This window comes from Mirounga leonina, unplaced genomic scaffold (genome assembly GCF_011800145.1).
Source record: "Mirounga leonina isolate KUSES-001 unplaced genomic scaffold, KU_Mleo_1.0 Mir_418, whole genome shotgun sequence".
Lineage (NCBI taxonomy): Eukaryota > Metazoa > Chordata > Mammalia > Carnivora > Phocidae > Mirounga > Mirounga leonina.
In genome coordinates, this window is record NW_023270739.1 from 7,826,215 (window position 1) to 7,849,052 (window position 22,838).

Here is a 22,838-nt window from a genome sequence, read left to right on the forward strand (position 1 = left end):
GTTCGGGGGAGCTGAGACAGGAGCCAGATCAGAACGCACACGCATTTGCAGACAAACCCCTCTCCCTGAAGAGGCAGGGACGCTTCCGGGAGAGAAAATGAGGCTTATCTGAGCATCAAAGGAAGGAGCCTTCTGAGCTGCTAAATGTAGCCTCCAGGGGAAGGGGCTTGTGATGGGGAGACAAGGATCACCTGCACACTGGGATCCCTGTCTACACTGTCCCTGACTGTTGTTATTTGCTCCTAGAGCGGTGGTTCTCAACAGAGAGTGATTTTTGCCACCCAGGGGATATTTGGTCATGCCTGGGGATGGTTCTGGTTGTCACAACTGGTTGGTTGCTCCTGGCATCTAGTGAGTAGAGGCCAGAAATGCTGCTAAACATCCCACAATGCACAGGACGGCCCCGGCAACAAAGAATGATCCCGCCCAAAAAAACCCTGAGCTAGAAAAATGGGACTCTGCAGGGGCACCTGGGTGGCTCAGTCAGTTAAGCATCCGACTCTTTGATCTCAGCCCAGGCCATGATCTCAGGGTCCAGAGATGGATCCATGTGTCGGGCTCCGAGCTCAGTGCAGTCTGCTTGTCGCTCTCCCTCCCCCCCTTGTGCACGCTCTCTCTCTAAAGTAAATAAATAAAATCTCTTTTAACAATGGGACTTTGCAATGAGCTCTTGGCTAAATCTTTGTCTGAAACCCCTCATTCTTCCCATTTTACAGGTGAGGAAACAGACCCGGGGAGGTTGGGACTTAACTTTAGAGCTCTCACTCAGAAAACCAGGATTCTGTCCTGTCGGCTAGCTCCCTCACGGTCATGGACTTGGGAGGTGACTCGGCGTCAGAGGACATGTGATGGGGGTTGCAGGTACAAAGAAGAGTAAATTCAGAGTCAGGAAACCTGGGTCTGGTCCAGCTCTGTGGTAAATCCATCGCGTGCCCTTGGGTAAATCACTGTCCAGTCTGGTTTTATTCTTCTAGGGTTCTCCCCAGTCCCAACCGAAGTTGCCTCTTTGCTACTGAGGGGTGCCTTGGGGGCTTGGAGATGGGGAGGTGTGACCCAACTTCAGGCAGGGGCCATCTGGCCCTTTCTCAGACACCATGTCCATCTCTGCACAAAGGATCAAACCCCCTGGATCCCCCTGCCCCCTGGTAGCTCCAGAGGCTAGTCTCCAACTATGGGATCCCAGAGTGGCTGAAGTCCAATCTGGCTGAACTTAACCCCCCTCTTGAACATCCTGGCTGGGCTGGGACAGGCCTCCTCATGTGGTATAGCCTCTTACCGGTTTAGGCCGGTAGACTGTCTTGACATGAGATGCACTGGTGTGCATTGACCTGGGTGGGTCTTTGGGTCACACTCTAGACATACCACAGCAAGATTCATCTTAAATAGCCTGGAAGCCATAAGCGAGACCCCCAGCATTACAGGGTAGAGGACAGCTTGCTGGGGGTGCTCTGGTCGCAGGAATGGAAGGGCTTTGGGGCTCCTGCCCTGCTCAGAAGGCAGGGACGGGATCCCCAAGACCCTCAGGCTCCACGGAGCTCCCTTTGCTGGGCATGCTGGAACCACCAGCTCCTTAGGAACACCAGGCAGCCCCCCAGTTAGAAAGATTTAGCCCTTGGCTATTTTATTTCCTCAACAGTGAAACAGAAGGGAGGTGGGGCCCCAGCTCAGCATGTGGGGCAGCTGCCTTCCCCTGCGCCCACCACCACCTTCTCTCCTGCCTCCACTGGGAGCCCACAAGTCAACGGAACGCCTGGCCTCTGGGATGTCCCCTTATGTGCCACCTGACTCGCAGGAAGAAACACACACTCGGTCAAAGCAGAGTCAGAACCACCAGGCCTGCCACAGCTCCCTGTGTCCCGGCCAGCCTCAATGGGTCTTCCCGCGGCCCTCGGAGATGACATCCTCCGGCTGCGCGCGCATGTACCACTCCACCCAGGAGCCGTCGTAGATGGCCACGTCGGGCTTGCCGCAGAGGTAGGCCCCCAGTGCCACATGGCAGGCTGTCACACCGGAGCCACACGTGGCCACCAGCGGCTGGGACAAGTCCACCTTCTTGTCCTGGAACAGACGATGGATCTCCTCAGGGCTCTTCTCCAGGCCCTCCTTGGTCAGGAAGTCCGTGAAGGGGATGTTCACCGTGCCGGGGATGTGGCCGGGTTCGATGCCTGCAGCAGGAGGGCAGGAAGGAGGGGACAAGTACAAGGGCGTATGAGACATGGCCGCTGCAGTGTGAGAGCCTCCCAGGCAGCCACGGCGCTGAACACTCTCTACATGCACCATCCCACGCAGTCCTCACAGCTAGGCAAGCCAGGGGCCACTTACACGTATCCCTATTTTACAGGGCATGCTGAGGTTCGGGACTGCACAAGGCCCTGCATCTAGCAAATTGCTGGCTGGGATTGGGACCTACAACTCGGACCCCACCAGAGTCTCACTCTGCCCCTGGCTTCCTTTCCGATCACCCATGTGCCCGGGGGGCAACAAAGATAAACAAGCCCTCTGCCTGGCTAGGACTCCGTGCACTTGCAGTAAAGGAACTGATCGGGCAGGGTGGACAGGCATCACTGAGCCATTACGAGGATGAGGGGTGTTACAAAGGCCCTACGGAATGTCATGAGACACATTATAGAAAGATATTAACAGTAATAATAATCCTTGACATTACTGAGCACTTACTTTGTGCCGGGCACTATTCTAAACCCCTCCGCTGTATCTTCTCCTTTAATCCTCCCCAAACTCTACGGGACAGAAATGATCATCCTCCCCTTTACACAGATGAGGAGACTGAGGCACGCAAACTCAGTTGCCCAAGTCAGAGAGGCCCCAGAGCTGATGCTGCTCACCGCCAGGCCACGGGGGGCAGGGAAGCTTCTCTGAGAAGGCGCTGTGGGTGAGTAGGGGTCTGTCACGTAGAGAGGTCTGGGCAGCAGGGACCGAGAGCACCCCAGACTAGGGAAAGTGGGGGGTAATCGGAGGAGGCAGGAAATCACATGGTGTTTAGAGGGGTTAAAGGTCACTGGGCAAAAGTGCTGACATGGGAGAGCTTGAGGCCCAAGGGGAACTGCCTGGATTAAGACGTAGGGCTTCGACCTGACTACAAGGGGAAATCAGACTTCCATTTTCAAAGATCATTTCGATCATAGCACGAAGAACCTGGGCAAGGCTAGAGAGCCATTCATTAAGAGGGTCATGCCCCCCAAACGTAATCATTTTGCTTTCACCATCCCCTATGAGGCAGGCTCACTAATATTCCCATTTTCATGCCAAGGACTGAGATTTGCAACAGAATCAACCCTCACAGCCTGTGATTCAAAAAGCTCGGCCATTCAGACCCTAGGGTGGGGCTCTAGACTAGTGGCTTCTGCCTCAGTTTCCCCCTGCAGTGGAGTGACACTCCTCCAGGGAGCTGTTGACCCATATCGGTAACCATTGCCAGGATTTAGCATATAGACAGCGCTCCGAGTCCATGGGGAGGTGGGAGTGCATCCTGCATCCCCATGTAGGTGCAGAAGCGGCTCACTGGGAGACATCACATAGAGACCAACCCGGAGCAAGGAAGAAGAGCAAGCCCTCCCCACAGGTTGGTCACTGTCAGAGCAGGGCTGTCCCTGTACCTTGAACCCCCACCAAGCAAAGCATGCTTCCCCCTACCCTGCCGGACCGATGTGACCCCTCATTGAGGGGCGCACTTGTCCAGGTCTCAGCCCGTGCAGTGGGGACAATGACAATGAGGTGATGTCCGCCACTGACCTCGAGGAAGCCTTTGCATGCGCTGGCTCAGTCCACCTCCACAACAAGCCTGCTAGCGTGTCCTATCATCACCCACTTTATGGGTGAGCAAGCAGGGCTGAGGTAGCATTAAGCACCTCTGTGAAGAGCTATAACCACAGAAGCACCCATTAATTCTATCACCTCCCATTTCTTAGTGCACTTTATGTGTGCAGACACTGCGCTGAGCGTTTCCTCCATTCGTTCTCATTTGACATTTGACCCTCACTGCGTCCCGTAGGCTCTGTTTCTGCTTATTTCACACAATGCAGAAGCTGCAGTTCCGAGATTAGGTTAGGTGATCTGCCAAGTGGCTCTCTGCCCTATGTTGCTCTCCCTCCCTCCCCCAAGGGCTGAGCTGAACGACCTCACGGGTTCAAGGTGGCATCCTTATCAGGTTGAACCACATAAAATCGCCACCTATGTAGGTTCAAAAAATAGCTGGCTATCAGTGGTTTCCTATGGTTTGACCTAATGGCAACACTGTTCTGCACAGTTCCATGTGGCAGGGTCCTTCTCGATTCCCCAAATCTCTCTGGGACATTGACTCCATGCCAGCTATTGAGTGAGTCTTCAGGATGCACTGGACGCATGGCTGGTCCTTGCCGTTGGCCATCCGAAACAGTGCTAGGACTGGGTAGCCCAAACTGCTCTGTAAGCCCAGAACAGAAGCCCCGGCCCTGATTCAGGGGCATGGGGGATGCAATTCAGGGACAGACTCCTAGAGGAAGTGGCAAGTTCCTTGCATCCTCCCCAAAGAAGGCACGAAGAGAAAAGCCTGGGTAATTACTGGTTGCTCACTGCAGTTAAATGGACTGCCTCACTTCCCTGCTGGGCTGCCTCCTGACCTCGAGCAAGGTAGCCATCCTGAGACCCCATTTCCTCCTCTGTCCAGTGACAGCACCGACCTTTCTGGATCATTGAAAGGCGCACACCAACGTGGCCATTGACCAACCTGTTTGTGGGGACCCCTGCCCACCTGATCCAGGGCTTTCCTGCAGTCTCCTTGCCTGGGGGAGCCCAGCTCATAGGCAGAAGGCTCCGCCCCCCACTCAAGCCAGCAACCACCTCTATTAAGTTTCTCTCCAACCTGGGGCAGCAATCCCTCTCTCTCTTTCGTGCCCCCTCCATTCTGCCCCTGCAAGCCTTGGTCCCTCCAGGGGACGTTCCAGTCACTCCCCCGCCCCAGACTCCTCCCCCTCCTGTCTGCCTCCATCACGAGCTGGGATGGTGTACACCGAGCCCCTTGGGTTTTTCCCAAACTGGGCCTTCCTGCCATCCCTCCAATTCCTCAGAGACCCCCCTACATCCACAGAATCGGGGTGGGGCTGTTTGGCTTCTTCCCTTTATGCAGGGCGCCTTGGGTTCCCAAGGAGTTTCGGGTAGTCACTGCCCCGAGCACGGGTGGGGGTGGGGATGGGGCAAGTATTATTGTCCACCCTCTAGGAATAAAGCCAGTGAAGCTTAGGGAGGGAGGCAACTAGAACCCAAATCCCAGGCCCCCATGCGGTGTCCTTTAAAGGCAAGGACAAGGCAGAGCTCAGGGTGCACGAGCGCCCGCGCCCCAGCTGACCGCCCACCCCTTTGCGCCCATGTTTGTTACCGTCTCGGGGCTCGGGCTCGGTGCCCCGGAACCGGCCGGCGGCGCGGGCGTCCACCACCTGGAAGCGCCGGGATTCGAGGTTCTCCTTGATGTCCTCGTAGGTCTTGATGAAGGTGGGGTCGAGCGCGGCGCGCAACTCCGCGGGCTCCGGGCGGCTTTTGCCCGGGCTCAGCGGGAGGCCCAGGCGCAGCCAGTGGCGGAGGCCGCCGTCGAGCAGCGACACCGCCCGGTGGCCGAAGGCGCGGAACATCCACCAGACGCGCGGCGCCGCGTAGAGGCCCTGGTCGCTGGCGTCGTAGACCACGACGTGGGTGGCGGCGCCCACGCCCAGGCGGCCCGCGTACTCGGCGAACTGCGCGGCGCTGGGCAGCATGTGGTCGTAGGGCGACGTGCGGTCGCTGCACTGGTCGATGTCAAAGAAGGCGGCGCCGGGGATGTGGCGCTCCTCGAACTCGCGGCGCGCGTCGCGGCCCAGCTTGGGCAAGTACCAGGAGGCATCGAGCAGCTGCAGGGGCTGCCCCGCGCTCGGGGCCCGCAGTGCCTTGGCCACCCACTGCGCCGACACGAGCGCGCGGAAGAGCTGCTGTGGGGCCATGGTGGCGGCGGTGGCGACACTGGGGCTGCAGGCCTGGGCGACAGGGAGGATGTCAGGAGGAATCGAGGAAGAGGCCGGCCAGGTGGCGGCAACCGCCTGCACCACTGGGGCTGGCCCTAGCCGGCAGGGGCGGTGGAACCCTGGGAGGGCAGAGTCCAGGAAGCACAGAAAAGCGGCGGTGGCGAACCCAAGGGCAGACTTCGGTCACCGGGGCCTCTCTTCCTCTCCCCTCCCCAGGACATACACAGCGCAGAGCAACGGAATGACCCTGACCCCTTTACTGCGGCTGGCTGGGGGGTGGGCTGGGGACGGGGCTCAAGGCGGCAGGCAGGTAGGGGCCAAAATTCTAGCCCTTCCCCAAGATGCAGCTCTGCTTCACTTGCCACCCACCAAGGTCCCTGGTGGAATTCATTCACTCATTCATTCATCAAACGTTTACACAAGCAGCCTCATGGGACTAGCAGCTGGGATTTACGGACTCCTGCGCGCCATTCAATCTCACAATACCCTAGAATACTGCAGGACACGGAGTAGGCTCTCAATTAATTTGTGGAACAACTGGCCTCAAGAAGGTTGGTAATACTCTGTTTCACAGAGCGCGACACTGAGGGTCATGTAAGTGCACTGAATTGGCCAAGGTCAGCGGCTAAAGTGGTGGTGCCAGGCTTCACACTGGGCAGCCTGACCCCGGAATCCAGACGCTGGTGGGCAAGCACTGTGCAGGCTCTGGGGGCCCAGCAAGGTCAGATTTTGCCCCTTGAGCCTGAACTTTGTCTCTGAACCTTCATGCAGCAGGTGCAAGAGTGACTGTGCCTCACCCCCACCCCTCCGCTCCCCTGGGGGCCAGCAGCTGAGAGTACTCCAGCCCATGACATGCCAGGTCACAGCCTTCCAGGGTCAGGATATTCTGAACATGTCGAGCCCCTGTACAAACAGCCCCTGGTCCGTTAGATGCCTTCCTGCAGGTCAGAGAAAAGTGCCCCTTCTGCCAGGGCACGTGACTGGGTGAGTGGAGCGTGAGCTGCAGGTCGGCCCCCCTTCCCCCTTCATCAGGGCACAACCTGACCATCCATACCCGGCAGACCTGCCTCGGAGGGGAAGGGGTGGGTAGAGAACAGGTGCTTTATGGGCCAGGCCACAGGCTAAGCACCGCAGCCTTTAATATTGGACCTATGAAGACGCCTGTTTTCTGCATGAGGCGACTAGAGATGTGAGTGCCTTGCCCTTGCTCACACAGCTGGTCAGGGTGGCCTTGGGATCTGAAGCCTGAGTTCAGCTCCTGAGGCTGGATTTCTTCCCCAGCCGCGGGTCACTGATGACCAGGGCCTAACGAGTCTACAGTGTGACACCTTGTGCCCCGGACCCTCCCAGACTCATCGCAGTCTGGCTTTTAGGAAGTCACTCTACCCCACGGCCAGGCCCTGTGCTGGATGCTGAAAAACTCTTGATTTTGCCAGGCCCTGGGGGTAAAGACAGGCCACAGGCCTGCTCAAAGGACAGTATAATTGAGGAAAGTCTGGAGTTCAGTGTGAACATGGAGGGGCCACTACCTTAGCCTAGGGTGGGAGCAGAAGAGGTGGGAAATCTTCCTGGAGGACCTTTTCAGAGGACCCCGGAAACTACAGCTTGACTTTTAGGATAAGGAGGCTGCCAAGGGGGCTTTGGCTAACGGGTGATTCCAGTGTCTGTGGGTTACACCACAGCTGGATAATGTTGGGGGATGCTGCAGGTCCCTTCTTGTGGAACCCATCTGTGAACCACAGTGGCTCCCCCCCTCCCATTCTTGGAGCTCCTGGTTTTTTTCCCCCGAGGATTCATTTAGAGTAGAAAGAAACCCGGATTGTGAGTCAGAGCCCCAGCCTCAAGTCAGTGTGAATCACTCTGCTCCTTAACTAGCTGTCTGAGGGCAGGCATGGTGGGATCCCTGGCCATCTTCACTTCTTATATTGGAGCGTCCAACCTTCAGCTCTTACAGGTGGAGATTAAATAATGAATATCGAGGGGCCATCATAAGGCACTGCACATGGCTGGTTTTAATAATTACTAAAAACAGCTTAATAAAAATCCCATTATTTCTGAGAAGTTATTCTCACAGGTGGACTTTCAACAATAGCAACACATCTAGAATCTTGGGTGGGACTTCAGAGGTCTGAGGTCATCCTGCCCCACCCACTCCCACTTGATTGGCAGTTGTCACATAGGACTGAAGGAAGCAGAGGAGGGTCTGGGGGAGCAGGCTGTGTGTCACTGAAGGGCTCAGACCGGGCCGTTGGGTGCTGGCCAAGCCTGGCCCGCTACAGGTGCGGGTGCTCTGGGAGTGAAGGACTCCAGGTCACAGGGGACAGCCCCAGGCCCATCTCAAGGACTTGCCCCAACCTACTCCTTCCTGGTACCCCCTCCGCACCTCAGGGCAAAGCACAAAGTTTAGAAGATTCTCTAGGAAAATGCTTGTCAAAGTGTGCATTTTTCCACTTCCAGTGAGAATATAATTATTTCGGAGTAAAAAGAATTTTTAAAAGAGGGATGAGAAAAGCATTCCAGACATATGTCACAGACACATGCATGCAAAAAGCTGACCAGGAGCAGGGGTGGCCCACCAGCTTGGAGGAACGAGTTGTTCCATTTTCAGGAATTATGTGATGTGGTTGTGAAACACAGCCATTGTTAAAAAATGAAATTATACAAACTTACAATTAAATAGGTTAATTAAAAACAAAGGTCTGGGGCGCCTGGGTGGCTAAGTCGGTTAAAAACAAAAGCATTTTTTTTTTTAAAGTATGAAGCTTTGGGGGTGAGCCAGGTAAACAAAGGCAGCAGGCAGGCCACGTGGGCTTCAGATCTGAGATTAACAACTGAGGGGTCTCAACCCCACTGCGAGCCCCTGGGGTAACTCGCTCGGCCTGTCTCTCTGGTCTTTAAATAAGTTTCCGGCCTACTCCGCAGGGTTGTTGTGGGAAGTCGGTAAAACCCTAGGAGCAAAGTGCTCACCGAGCAGGCCTTGGCCAATGCCAGTTTCGTTTCACTCCAGCAAGTTCTTTGCCAGTTTCTTCTCTTGGAAACTCTGGGTCACTCGGCCTTGCCTCCCCGGCCTCTCTGTGGGGCTTTATTAGTCCTCCCCCCTCCCTCTTACCCTCCCGGGTGGCACCAGGTGACCCCACCCCCGCCCCCAGCTCCCCACCCGCCGCTCACGCCGAGGCCACGGTGCAGGCCGCCCCAAGCGGCTGCGGACAGCCATGCTTAGGGCGAACCCAGGCGCGAGCCTTCCCTGCTAGACTGCAGCCCCCTACTCCGCTCAGACCCCGCGGGGGAGCCCCGCGCCGCGCACCCCAACGATCGACCTCCCCCTAAAGAAAGGCAAGCGCGATGCCGCAGCAGTTACCCGGGTCTCGGGCTCCGGGCTTCCGGGATCGGTCATGGCCCCTGCGCAAGGCGCCCCCTCCCCGCGCCCGAAGCCGTCCCCTCCTCCCGCCACCAACCTGCGGCCGGCCAAAGGGAGGAGACTCGGGCACAGCCCACCGCCGCGGCCACTTGGAGCCGCCGCTGCCCGCGCCTTCCACTCGCTGGGCCAGGGGGACACGCGCGCCGCCGCGCCCCTGCCCCGCGCCTCGCTGCGTCGCCCCGCAAGCCCCTGGAGGGTCCGCGGGGCCCGAGGGGCGCGCCGCGCTGGGGGGGGCGGCCGGGGCGGGCACGGCGGGCGGCGCGGGGCGGGGGCGCGGCGGGGCGGCGCGCCGTACCCCCCTCCGGCGCTGGCGCAATGGTGCGGGCCGGCCGGGGAGGTGTGGGCTCGGGGTTTGAACGCGCCAACTTCTCCAGCGGTCGGGGGCGAGCGCCGGGGCGGCGGCGAGGGCGAGTGAGTGCGGCCGGGTGGGGCGGCGGCCAGGCGCCCGGGCCGCTCGGGATTGGGCCGCCGGTCTGGCCCCTGCGACCCAGGGGAGGGTCCCCCTGGCGAGAGCGCGGCCGGGTGCCCAGCAGGGGCAGAGGGCACCGAGTCGGGGCTGGGCGCGGGCCTTCTGGAGGCGGGCGAGCCCTACCTGGCCGCTGAGATTGGCCGCGGGCGGGCTTGCCGGAGGCGCGGGCGAGGGCGTGTGCGGGCCCCAGCGACCCCTCCCCCAGGCGCCCACTCCCCTACCCCCCCAGCCAAGGGGGGCTAAGCTCCACAGGTTCCCTCCTCCTCCCCCGTCCTGGGCATCTCTTCGCCGCTCTTTTCTGGCAGGATCCCGAGGACGAGCACTGTAGAGCTCCCGGGGCCGGGCGCCCTCCCCGCCGGCTCCCCCTTCTGGGGCCCTCGGAGGCTCCCGCCCCGCCCCCGTCTGCGCGGGGGGCCCCGGGGAGGGGCGGGGCGGCCTTTCCTCCCGGGAATGGGCAAAGCTTTCCCGCAGGCTGCCCCGGCGCCGCAGGGTTGCTGGGCTGCCGCGAACAAGCCACCCTGAGGGGGGTGCGGTGGGAAAAAAGCTCCTCCCAGCTCCCGCCCCGCGGCACACGCAGACCTCATGCCGCTCTCTTTCCTGGTTTCCACCCGCGCCAGGTGATGCGCAGAGCTGAAACCATGGTTCATCAGGTGCTCTACCGGGCGCTGGTCTCCACCAAGTGGCTGGCGGAGTCGGTTCGGGCTGGCAAGCTGGGGCCAGGCCTGCGGGTGCTGGACGCGTCCTGGTACTCGCCGGGCACCCGCGAGGCCCGCAAGGAGTACCTAGAGCGGCATGTGCCCGGAGCCTCCTTCTTTGACATAGAGGAGTGCCGCAACACGGCGTCGCCCTACGAGATGATGCTGCCCAGCGAGGCCCACTTCGCCGACTACGTGGGCCGCCTGGGCATCAGCAACCAGACGCACGTGGTGGTGTACGACGGGGACAACCTGGGCTGCTTCTATGCGCCCCGGGTCTGGTGGATGTTCCGTGTGTTTGGCCACCGCACCGTGTCAGTGCTCAATGGCGGCTTCCGGAACTGGCTGAAGGAGGGCCACCCGGTGACGTCTGAGCCCTCACGCCCAGAGCCGGCCGTCTTCAAAGCCACACTGGACCGCTCCCTGCTCAAGACCTACGAGCAGGTGCTGGAGAACCTCGAGTCTAAGAGGTTCCAGCTGGTGGATTCACGGTCCCAAGGACGGTACCTGGGCACTGAGCCAGAGCCAGATGCAGTAGGTAGGTGTCCTGGTGGGTGGGTGGTCCCCGGGGAGTAATGCCCCATGGAATGATGGAGAGTAAGGATGTCTGGGACCCTCTCCAGGTGGTGCCCTCAGTCCCCCCCGCCCCATAGGTAGGTCCCGGTCTGCATCTGTGAAATGGGAGAACAGACCCAAAGCTAAAAGCTATTTCAGCTCTGACTCATGAGGACCTACGTATGTGTTCCCATAGCCGCGTGCTAACAAGCAACCTAGCATCCATATGAGGTGGCATCAGCAGAGGTGACTGGTGACATCTCCACCCACATCCATTGCCCCGGCACGACTCCCCGACATGGCCAAAGGTGTGTCCACGAGCCCACGCATGCATCTTTGTACAGAGGTTCTCAAGGACGCCTAGCTTCCCAGGGCCCCCCTAGTTCCCCAGAAACCCACAGAGACATCAACAATGTCCTGCCCGCAGCACCCCGTCCCTCCTTCCAGCTCCCCGGGCCCCCTGACCTTTCCAAACAGCGGCAGCCTGTTTGCAGAGCTATAAAATAGCTGCCATTTCATGCTAAGCACTCGACACTGCATTATCTCATCCAAGAAGGCTTAATATCCCCATTTTAGAGAGGAGGAAACAAAGATGTGAGGACATTAAGTTACTTGCTCAGTTAAGTGGCCGAGTCGAGATTTAACCCAGTGCTGGCTAGTTTCAAACCGGATGGCTCGTCCTCTCCTGCAGACAAAGGGGAGGCCAGGAGGGTTCCACATTGCTGGGGGGGGGGGGGGGGGAGTCTCAGGAGAGGAAGTGCTGAGTTCTAGAACCTCCTAACAGAGAACCTTAGAAGTCTCACCATCCCCCTGGCTGGGTTTCCTGCCTGGGCACCTCTCGTGGCCGGGACCTCACTGCTTTGGGGGCCTCTCCAGGCTGGCCTGAGCCCTCAGAGTGGCCGACACCTCCTGGCTTTGAGCTCTGTCCTCGGGGCAGGGTCTGCAGACCTAAGTCCTGTGCAACATTTTTCCTAATTTGTTGAAAAATGGCTCTTCCTTTCTGTGCCTCTGAGGGAAAGAACTCTGTGAAAACTGTTTTGAACACTCTTGAGCTGGAGGTCCTGAGAGGTCACCTCATTGGACAGAAGGGAGACTGAGGCACACAGAGGAAGGGTCAGGTCCAGGCCCTATGGCTAGTTAGTGGCAGAACCATGGCTCTCTCCAGGCCCCATGTTTTTCCTGCCCACCTTGCTCTCTGGAGGTCTGGGGATGAAGATTCAGAGACTTAAGGCACGGACCTCCTGCAGCCCCCTCCTGGCCTTTGTCCAAGATGCCTTCTCTACTTGGGACTTAACCCTGCCATCGGGGGAGGAATGGTAGGATTGTTTCCCTAGCTGCCTCTCGGCTTGCCCTGAGCAAACTGGAAATAAGCGAAGAGATGTCAGATCCCATCTCCTCACCCCTGTTTTAGGATGAGGGCACTGAGGCTCCGAGAGGGGGTCCCTCCCCATCGCCCTGCTCCCTACTTCCTCCCACCTCCTCCAGATCCTGGGGAGCATGGATCCTTCCTCCTTCCTGTGAGGTCAGCCCCTCCTTTGTGGCGGGACCTCAATCCAATCTCTTGGCCCCTCTGGGTTCCCTTATTGAAAAATGAGAAGAGGAATGCCAAGCCTTGCCCACCTGGCTGTGTACTTATTTAAATGCATTAGTGGCTGGAAGGGTATTTTGAGAAACGTAAGGAACCTGCAAAGGGCAGGGCCATCTAGAAAGCATGGGCGTGGCACTTCCTTCCCTCATTCACTAAAAGGCTTTGCTGACCTCCAGTTGGGGGCACAAAGGCGCATGGGGCTTGCTGACTTCATGGTCCCCGGCTTGGCGTGGGCTCAGCGGTCCAGATGTAACACCCAGGGGTGGTGTGGATGGCAAAACGCTGGAAGGAGCGCCCTGGTGGAGGAGCTGGGAGTGGGCCTTGGACTCCCAATAGCTGCTTCCTGCTGACATGAGGCGAACACCTTCCCTGGCCCCAGCTTTGTGTCCCCAGTGCCTTTGGTCCTGTTTGTAAGGGGCACAAGGTGAGAGGCCAACCTGAGCTTGCATCCTACCCTGGGCAGCCTCGGGCAGACCCTTTCCTCCTTAATGAAAGGAACGTGCTCACCTTACAGAGCGCTGGGGGAAGCCAGCCAAGGAGGTGGGGAGGTGGCAGTGGATCCAGCCAGTGTCTTTATAAACCCTATTCTCTTTTCCTCGTGCCTTGAGGGCAGTGAGGGTGATGAGGGCAGAGATTGACCCCCTAATGGGCACTTTTATCCGCAGAATGTTTTGGTTTTTTTTAAAGATTTTATTTATTTATTTGAGAGAGAGACAGAGAGAGTGCATGAAAGGGGGGAGGGTCAGAGGGAGAAGCAGACTCCCTGCCGAGCAGGGAGCCCAATGCGGGACTCGATCCAGGGACTCCAGGATCATGACCTGAGCCGAAGGCAGTCGCCCAACCAACTGAGCCACCCAGGCGCCCTCCGCAGAATGTTTTATGCGTGTTCTCTCCTTGATACCCACAGCAACCCTGTGCAGGGTGGAAGGTGGGAGTTAGGACTGACCCCACTTTGCAGGTAGGAAAAGGGAGAAGAGGATTCTCTAAGGAGGCAGAGTGGCCAGGATTTGACCCCAGTCAGCAGGCCTCAAAGTGGGGCCGTTTCCCAAGGCCACTGCTGTGTAAGCAAACACAGGGCCTGGGGGGGAAAGGTCACAGCTTCTCAGTGTAGTGTTGCTTCATGGGATCCTGCGGCCCCCCTCTGCCTAGATCTCTCCCTCCCTGGGGCTGGGGGCTGGTGTAGGATGGGGGCAGGAAGAGTGCTGAGCTGCCTCCCAGTGGCCAGGATTGGGAGCTGCCCATTGGGGCCGCCTGCGCTGCTTTGCTTTGTGTCTTTAGGAGGAAAGCAAGAAAGAGCCAAACAGGTTTTCCTGGCCTGGAAAACCCACATGTGTCAGTGGCCTGAGAGACATTAATTCACCCCCCTGACTGGTGATAGTTCATAGCCTCCTCAGGAGCTGGGAGCTTCCTGGGGTAATCTGAACCCGGCCCCCAGATGCAGAGGGCAGGAAAGACCCAAGAAAGACTACCCCAGGTCGGGTGGTAGCAGGTTTAATAAGGGAACTTACTTACAAGGCTTGTCTTGGGTGGCTGGCCGCAAGACGAGATTTCCACACCCGCCTGCCAGATCTTGAAAGCTTATACAGAGGCCTTAACTGGATTCAGTCCCCATACACACTGTCCAGCTGGTCTCAACCCCACATCACCATCTCAAGGCCATGTCCTTGGGGCAGCCTCTGGGAGCGGGGAAGGCAAGCAGAATGCACATCCCAAGGACGGGGAGGGGGGAGAGGAACCTCCAGTTGCCCCGGTCCAGCTTGTGGGTCAACTGGTGGTTATGTCCTCTCCATAACCCTCTACCCCTCCTATCGGCTCTTAGAACCTCACATGCCCCCTCTTCTGCATTGTGCCCTGAGCGGTCAGCAAGGGGTTTCCCGAGCATGGTGTCAGCTCCCTTGGTGGCTGTCTCGCTACCCTGGAGGCAAATGCCATAGCAACAACACAGGCACATACAAGAGAAAATACAGAATAAGACAATGACTCCCCCATCAGTGATAATGTTTTCCATCAAGAGCCCCGTGATCCGAACCATTGATTTATTAAGTCCCCCAACCTGGGAGTCAGATCGTTCAGGGCCTTCCCTTGTGTTCCCATGTGACTTAATAAAGCTGACATAATAGACTCATCGATACGACCATGCAGCCTTGTGTTTGGATAATGGTGCCTCCTTGCAAGACAGTGATGAAGTCTAAGGCACCCTGTTTTTGAGGACAGCTTTCCTCATTGAAGATCTGTTGGTGTTCAGTAAGGACAGGTTTGGTTGGCTTTCATTCAAGGCTTGCTGGGTGAATTTAGTTAAGGGCTTCTGTGTGTGCTAGAACATCCTCCAGGCCGACAGAGGGGAAAAAGCAGCCAAAGGATTGTACCGGTGGGAATCAGAACATGCCCACCTGGCCTCGAGGAGAGGGAGGTTGTCAGCTTTAGGACCTCTACCCACACGTGTTGGCTGGGGGAGGCGGCGCTGTCAAGAGTGAGGAGATGGATTGGGGGCACCATGTGGCAGCCCAGGACCCCCACCTCTTCTCCTTTTCCAGTGGCGCTTATTCTGTTCCAGGTATAATGCATTTTAGCAGGTCTGCCTTAGAGCAGGACCGTGAGATCCCAGGGGAGAGGGAGCAGGTCTCCCTCACCCAGGCATGTGAAGTCACTCACCCATCCTGGTGGGACATCTCATTGCGAATTCCAGTAGATGACACCTTGCCCACGTGTGATGGGGCTTAGTGTTCTCAGCAGCATAACATGTTGATCTGTAGGGAGCAGGGCAATGGTTATCTCCCTCGACTTCCATACCTTTATAGCATTGGGTGTCTGGGCAAGAGTCCCCAGTCTGGCCTATGGGGCAACAGGCCCTACTGGTTGATCATCCAAACGTATGAAAGCCTGGGACATTGCTTTAGTGACCCAGCCAAGGTGGTTTTACCTGGGAGTAATTTAATCTGCTGCTTTAATATTCATTTTTCCTTTTTATCAACCCTACTGCTGGCAGATTATAGGAGAGATGGGGACATCCATTCTAGGTCATGTTCTTTTGCCCAGTTTTGCAATATGACCCCCAATGGCTGTCTCGTCGATGAGGGTGTCTAAACACCATATTCCGTTTCTATAATCCCCTCATGGTGGCAGCCTGGTTTGTAGTGGCCAGGGAAGGCTGGGGTTAGGCCAGATATCATGTCCACACAAACCAGGCATAGGAAAAACCCTCACTAAGGGGGAGGGGGCAATATAATCAATTTGCCAATCTGCCACCAGTTGGGAATTCTGGTGAATGGCCCCAGGCTCCTTTGCCTTTTGCCTTTTGCATGACGTTTACAACACACGGGACATGCTGTTACTGCATTAACCAAGTCAACCTATTTCAGGGGCAAGGCAACATCCTTGGCAATATGCCAACCCACTCGGGCACAATGGTGGCCGCTCATTCCATGCATCCAATCTGCTATATGCACTGAAGGGCCAGTTGCTAGGGATTGTACCCAGGCTAGGGCATCGGCCTCCTGACTGCCAGGGAGGGGGAGTCAGTGCCCCATGGGCTGGGATATCGAAAAGTGAGGACTGCCTCAGGCTGTTGCAGGCAAGCCCAAATATCCCTTCATCTATCCTGACCCGATAAGGGCCCACTCATGGTCATCCACCCCTCAGCTTCCCATTGCCCAAGCAATAGCGTTAATCCACTTAAAGACCAGGACTCAGGAGTGACTACGACCACTGGCTGCTGTGGTTCCTTCCTCCCTGAGCTTCTCCATCTGGAGGGGCGCTGTGGACACTGCTAGGAGCTGGTGCTCTATGAGGGTACATGGAGGTTTTGCCCCCTCCCAGAGCTGAGACCAAAATCTTAGGGGTACTCTCTCCTATTGTCTGCCACAGTGCCTGAGCCATATCTCCCAGAGTCCCAGATTCATTTACTCAAATGGGAGCCCTGCTTGGGAGATGCCCAGAGATTTAACATTTCATTAGTATTTTTACCTTCTCAAAAGCAGCTTGCTGAAAGAAGTCACCCTTTCTTTACCAGGCTGAATAAGGGACCAGCAGCACTGTGCCTTAGGAAATAAAAATCCTCAAAAACCCTACCATCCCTACAAAGGCTTGCATCTCTTTTGCCTTCTTACGGGTTGGATGGACTTGTATCTTACCAGTCACAACGTCTAGGAAGATGTGTGTCTTACCCAACCAAGCAATTCCCCAAAACTTTATTACAGTGCCTGGGCCTTGAATTTTCTGCAAGTTCTCCACCATTCTTCCCTCACAGATGTTCCAGCAAAGCCTGCGGCATGTCCTGCAGCAGATAAAAGTTTTCACACGTTAATATTAGAGCATCAATGTAATGGGTGCATTTTACTGATGTGAAGAAGGAGAGTAGGGACAGTTCTGGGGCTACCATCCCATGTAATTAATTCTTACTTAGGTCAGTGGTGTGATCTTAGTTCTCAGAAACCTCTATTCGTTCGTCCATCCGTCTGTCTTGCCCACAAATCTCCCTAAAGAGGAGACCCTTTTGGGCGCCTGGGTGGCTCAGTTGGTTAAGCGACTGCCTTCAGCTCAGGTCATGATCCTGGAGTCCCGGGATCGAGTCCCGCATCGGGCTCCCTGCTCGGCAGGGGGTCTGCTTCTCCTTCTGACCCTCTTCCCTCTCGTGCTCTCTGTCTCTCATTCTCTCTCTCTCTCAAATAAATAAATAAAATCTTTAAAAAAAAAAAAAAAGAGGAGACCCTTTTGCAGGAAATGCTTTTGCAAAAGCATCAGAGTAAAACAATAGCTCTGATGAGAATTCATTCTAATGCAATTGACAAGGAAATGTGGTTATTTTTGTGATAGATATTTTAAAGTAAAAACCAAAATTATGATTGGTAACATGATACCAGGACCTATAAAATTTTGGGGAATTTTATATACTTTTGGGAACACTCCTATTAATAACTTCCATATAAATAGTTCCTAAGAAAAGATTAGCATCACTTCCTACTTGACAATGCTTCCTGTGTAATTTAACATATGAAATGTCTGATTAGTTTAATATTTCTCTCTCACAAGGGGAAAAAACAAATCTTTTGAGCTGGGCCAGGAAAATCCCCAAGTTAGTTCAAGATCAATAAAGCTTCATTTAGAATTTGATTTGGGGGAAGTTTGTCAAAAATATCAAAAGGTTTTAAAATACATGCTCATGTAGGATCACGGATCATTGTGAAACAACATTCAGTTATCCATTTAACCAAAATGACAATTTAAGCCTTCAAAGGCAAATAGAGAAATTGCACAGTTGTAAAAAAAAAAAAAAAACACCAAACCACTTAGCTCTTTTAATAGAGGAGACTCCGTTTTCTTAAGTAATCAAAGACCTGGTAAAGACTGCATGAAACATAGGAATTTATTTTGATAAAACACAGAATCTTTGTTTACTAGGTAGGTTACCTAAAAGGCAAAGAAAAGCCTTTCATGATCCCATCAAGAACAGACCAATCGTCCAAGAAAACTTTATAGCAGATGAGAGAAAATTAAATTTCAGTTTTACATAAGTTCACTTTGATATATAGCTTATTTTTAAGCTAATTAAATAGAGCTCTTTTACAGATTAATTTTGGTAATAACTTCAGGAGGTAGAAAAAGATGTATTTAACATATATCCATAGACATATGTCACCATACAGACAGAGACCCCATAACTTAGCCCTCGATGAGTAATCTTGGGGAGACTGGGGGCTAGGCTTTGGACAAGGGAACTTCTAGAACAGTCTGTATCCCTCCCCAACCCCCAGATTTTTTCCTACAGTCCCTGCGGATACTGTTTTGGTTATCTCCTGGGGTGTTTACATTTCAAAAACATGATAAGATTTACAACTTTGGGTTTAGTTTTCCCCTAGGTTTGGGGGCAATTGCTATTGGAAATTTTCCTTTGTATTAGGGGTGGGAAGGCATGGGGCATCTCCCTTTCCTCTTCGACCACAACATCCTTCTCTTCATTCTGCTCGCTTGGCCAGCGAGCCACCTCTCAGCGCCCTAATCAGCCTTTGTCACAAGCTCCTGTGTCTTAATCCACAGCATCTCGTGCCTTCCTTGCCTTGCAAAAAAAAAAGGGTGCGCTAAGGTCCCCAGCTGACTTCTGCTGTCCCGTCTTGGCTGCCAGACTCAAAGCCAGCAAAGTAGTGGATACCTGCACACCCTTCTCTAACCTCAGCTCTTCCAACTTTCTAACTTGACTTTGAACCTTAGCTGGGCACCAGTGTCCAGCTGAACCGCCCACAGTAGAGACCAGTGCACTGTGACAATCATTCCCTTCATTTCTCTGGTGCAGTGCTGTGCACAGTTCCTTAAACAAGCTCAGTAAAGCAGCCGGGGTTTTGGGGACGCCCCTAGACTCATGCAGAGGTCCACAAGCACCTAACATATGGGTCACCCCTCCCCACATAGAGGTCGCTGACCGACGTAGGATTTCCCGCACCGATGCCTCTCCGAAGGCCCATTTCTTCAGCCTCCTGGCTGGCCGGCCAACTTTTAGTTACCAGCCTCCTCCGGAGCCTCCCCGGGGCAATCTGAAACCAGCCCCAGAGGCAATGCGGAGGGAGAGGCTGGAGAAAAGGGCAGGCGGCTCCAGATTGTTGGCAGCAGGTTTAATAAGCAAGGGAACTTACTTACAAGGCTTGTCTTGGCCTGGCCATACCATGAGGTTTCCACACCCACCTGCCAGATCTCAAAAGTTTATACAGCGGCCTTAACTGTGTCCCTTACACACTATCCAACTGGTCTCAACCCCACATCACCATCTCAAGGCCATGTCAGCGTCAAAGGCGGGGAAGCGGGGAAGGCAAGCAGAATGCACATCCCAAGGACAGGGGAGGGGGTGAGGAGCCTCCAGTTGCCCCGGTCCAGCTCATGGGTCAACCAGCGGTCGCATCCTCTCAATGACCTCCCCCACCACTGGCCTCTTCTTGGCCAAAGCTGGAGCACAAAGTCCCAGGCCTCTGAGCTGTTGAGGAACATGAGGAGTCATCTTATCCATTCCCCTGCCTCAGTCCCCTTTTCCAGAAAGGCTCAGGGTAGTCCAAGAACACAGGTTTTAGGGTCGGACAGATCTGATTTCACTTCACATACCTGTGTGTCCTGAGGCAAGTTCCCCCACCTCTCTGAGCCTGGGCTCCCCGTCAGAGCCAGGAGGATAATCTGGCTTCGTGAGGATTCAAGAAGACAAAGCTCTTGAGCTAACTCACCGTCTGGCACCTAGTGCCACAGGTTGAGCACAGTGGCCTTCCTGCGGGGGGCAGAAAACCTCGAGGTCAGACTTGGGGGGAAAGCAGCAGGAGTTCCGGCTTCAGGGCCGTGTGCCTTCCCTTCAGTTGGCTGTTCTCCAAGGTTCTCTGGGCCAGGTTCATCCTGGCCCTTGTCACGCACAGGCGGTCAGTGCCTGCTCTTTCAAATTCCTCAGAGGGGCGCTGATCCCTTGTTGCCAGAGGAGAAAGGAGGACCCCCGCCTCCTGAGGCTGGCCCAGTTTTGGGAAGCCTGCATCACAGAAAACCGCTCCCCCCCGGACTTCTTTACTCAGAAGAGGTGCCTTTTATGTAGTCAGAAGAAAGCAGTGAAGCTGTTTTCATCGGGGTTGGGAGGAAAGAAACAAAACTGCATTCAGAACTTAATAAACGCTTGCACTTTTAAATGCACTTAAATTCAGCCCACTGCCTGGATGCCGAAAGATTTTTAAGTTGGGTGTCTTGGCAAACGCCTTTGAAGCCGACAGATCTATTGTTCCTCGTTGGTGGGGTCAGCGCACATCCAGGCTCAGGTTAAAATTTCCAGACAAGAAAGATAAAATGACAGCAGGAAGAAATCACTGTAATTTATAAGTTAGGACACCTATTCAATCAAAGGAACTCTTGACTCATGTCAGGGAATTTTGCAAGCCTCTTTGGCTTCAGGGTACGGGGAATGGGATGTTGCTGGCATGATTGTGCACCTACTCTGTGCCTAGGGCCACTAGGGGCTTCTACCTACCGTCACTAATCTTCTCCACAAGCCTGTGATGTGGGGAGATGAGGAGATGAGGCTCATTTCGTAGATGAGGAGACTGAGGCTCAGGGATGCAGGGCCTCCTGACTGCACCCTGCCCCAGCGTGTGCCTTGGTCCGGTCCTCCCCTGTCCCGTGGTCCAGGTTTAAGGCAGTGGTAGGGAATTTTGGAGGAAGGGGAGCCCAAAGAGATGCCTAAATCTGTCATGGGCTCCGCTCCCAGCGTCTAAAGTATACCAGGGCGTGGGGTGCTTGAGGAAGAGAGGAGCGACCTTTGGCATGCTGAGGGCGGGACCAAGACCTTGGCCCTGCAGGCACCTCCAGCTCTGGCCTTGGCCCAGACCTCTTTCCCCCCCACCACCTTGCTGGCTATTCTGAAACCAGATTTGGCAGAGAAGCCTCATTGGGAGGGGAGACCGTTCCAGAATGGACCTTGAAGCCAGCTCAGAGCCCCACTCTACTTCTATCCAAGCCTTTCAGCATTGCTAGGAAGGGCGTGCAGGGACCACACTGTCCCCATCCCCACCCTCCCCAGGGTAAGTGGGAGCATCAGCATCTGAGGGTGCATGGGCCGGGGGCAGAAGCTGGTGCTTTGCTCCTTACAACAGCCCAGGCCCGTGAATACTCTCATTCCCATTTTACCCCTGGGAAAACCAAGGCTCAGAGAGGTGACATGACTTGCTTAAGGTCACCCTTCTGGTAAGTGGCATAGCTGGAATTCAAACTTATGTCTAGCAGCAGGTCATATGCTCTTTCCACAACTGTGCTTAACAGGAATGTCAGGGGACTCGGTGTAATCCTGGGTCTGCCTTTGCCTCTCGGTGTGGCCTTAGGTGAGCCATTTAATGCTGCTAAGCCTCAGTGTATACATCTGTAAAATGGACATTATATTTTATGAATTTATACTTCTGTTATATTTAATGAATCATGTGGTTATCCATTTAGCATCTGTCTTCCTTGCTAGACTGTAATCTCTCTGGGAGCCTGGACCGTGTCCACCACTGTGTTCTTAGCAATTGGCCCGGCACGAAGCATTTGCTTCTCAATAACCCTATGAGATAGGTATGTCCCATTGAGCCCATTTTACAGATGAGAAAACTGATTCAGAGAGGTGAAGCGTTTGCCCAAGTTAGATGTTAGTAAGAAGGCCAGTAAATGGCAGAGCTGAGACTCATCCCTGTCCTCCCAAGCAGGTATGATTTTGGGCATCCCTACTTCAAGGCAGGTTTTGGGGGAGGGGGCCCTTTGTCTTGTGTCTTCGGCCTTCAGTGTAGGTTGGACTGGGAGTAAATTGAGCTCTGAGAAGGGCAAAGGTGTTCCTTTTGTTTCTGAAGCTCCCTAGCCTTATGGCCACGCCCCACTTGTCCCTGCCCCCCAATGCCGCTCCTAAACCTGTCCTTCCCTTTGTCCTCTGCTGCGCCCAGGACTGGACCCGGGCCACATCCGAGGCTCAGTCAACATGCCGTTCATGGACTTCTTGACCGCGGACGGCTTCGAGAAGAGCCCAGAGGAGCTGCGTGCTATGTTCGAGGCCAAGAAGGTGAACCTAGCGCAGCCCCTCATTGCCACGTGCCGGAAGGGAGTCACCGCCTGCCACATCGCCCTGGCCGCCTACGTCTGCGGCAAGCCGGATGTGGCCGTCTATGATGGCTCCTGGTCTGAGTGGTTCCGCCGGGCACCCCCGGAGACCCGTGTGTCCCAGTGGAGGCGCGAGAAGGCCTGAGTGGCGGGCCTCCTCACTGGCTGGCAGCTCCCATCTGTTTAGCGACCGCAGCCTGACATGCAGCGTGTACCTCTTCAGCAAAGGAGACTGACCAGGTTTTAGAATTCCTACGCAGAGCTCTCCTTTCCCTCGAAACACTGGAATAAATTGCCTTTTCTGAGTAGCTGTGTTTGCCTGCCTCTCCCTGGGTGTCACCCTCGCCCCATGTGCCCAGCTCCTTCATGTTCCTTAGAACCCACCGAGGCCAGAAACCTCCAGAGCAGCCCCTAGCTGGGGAGGCCATGCAGAGGGTGCCATTCTATTATTTCATTTTGGCAAAGGAAGCCACCTGTTGTCCCATGTCAGGTACAGCATACTGGGACCTACCTGGAAGTGGGACGGGAAGCTGGGGAGAAGCAAAACCGAGGCTAG

The 22,838-nt window shown here is 55.4% G+C and overlaps 2 protein-coding genes across 3 annotated transcripts; one reads left to right on the forward strand and one right to left on the reverse strand.

Annotated features, from left to right (window-relative positions):
• Positions 1–1,595: 1,595 nt before the first annotated feature.
• Positions 1,596–9,545, reverse strand: MPST (mercaptopyruvate sulfurtransferase). 2 transcript variants are annotated; one of them, XM_034987582.1, is made up of 3 exons: positions 9,443–9,545; positions 5,372–5,999; positions 1,596–2,165 (listed from the first exon to the last, which is right to left on the reverse strand). In XM_034987582.1, exons 2-3 carry the CDS (start codon positions 5,964–5,966, stop codon positions 1,867–1,869), a joined length of 894 nt encoding a protein of 297 aa, XP_034843473.1. In that variant the 5' UTR covers positions 5,967–5,999; positions 9,443–9,545; the 3' UTR covers positions 1,596–1,866. The 2 variants fall into 2 exon arrangements, with proteins under 2 accessions (XP_034843473.1, XP_034843472.1); XM_034987581.1 differs by having other exon boundaries at positions 9,346–9,452.
• A 199-nt stretch (positions 9,546–9,744) lies between these two features.
• On the forward strand, positions 9,745–22,590 carry TST (thiosulfate sulfurtransferase). The gene is made up of 3 exons (XM_034987584.1): positions 9,745–9,816; positions 10,492–11,107; positions 22,129–22,590. Exons 2-3 carry the CDS (start codon positions 10,495–10,497, stop codon positions 22,425–22,427), a joined length of 912 nt encoding a protein of 303 aa, XP_034843475.1. The 5' UTR covers positions 9,745–9,816; positions 10,492–10,494; the 3' UTR covers positions 22,428–22,590.
• Positions 22,591–22,838: the final 248 nt, after the last annotated feature.

Bases quoted from the DNA above. Each gene is read 5' to 3' on its own strand.
- MPST (XM_034987581.1), bottom strand. From the start codon at position 9,381: ATGACCGATCCCGGAAGCCCGGAGCCCGAGACCCGG. The intron at 6,000-9,345 runs GTAACTGCTGCG...CCTGTCGCCCAG, and splicing joins GCCCGGAGCCCGAGACCCGG to GCCTGCAGCCCCAGTGTCGC. The intron at 2,166-5,371 runs GTAACAAACATG...CTCCTGCTGCAG, and splicing joins CGAGCCCGAGCCCCGAGACG to GCATCGAACCCGGCCACATC.
- TST (XM_034987584.1), top strand. From the start codon at position 10,495: ATGCGCAGAGCTGAAACCATGGTTCATCAGGTGCTCTACCGGGCGCTG. The intron at 11,108-22,128 runs GTAGGTGTCCTG...TGCTGCGCCCAG, and splicing joins GCCAGAGCCAGATGCAGTAG to GACTGGACCCGGGCCACATC.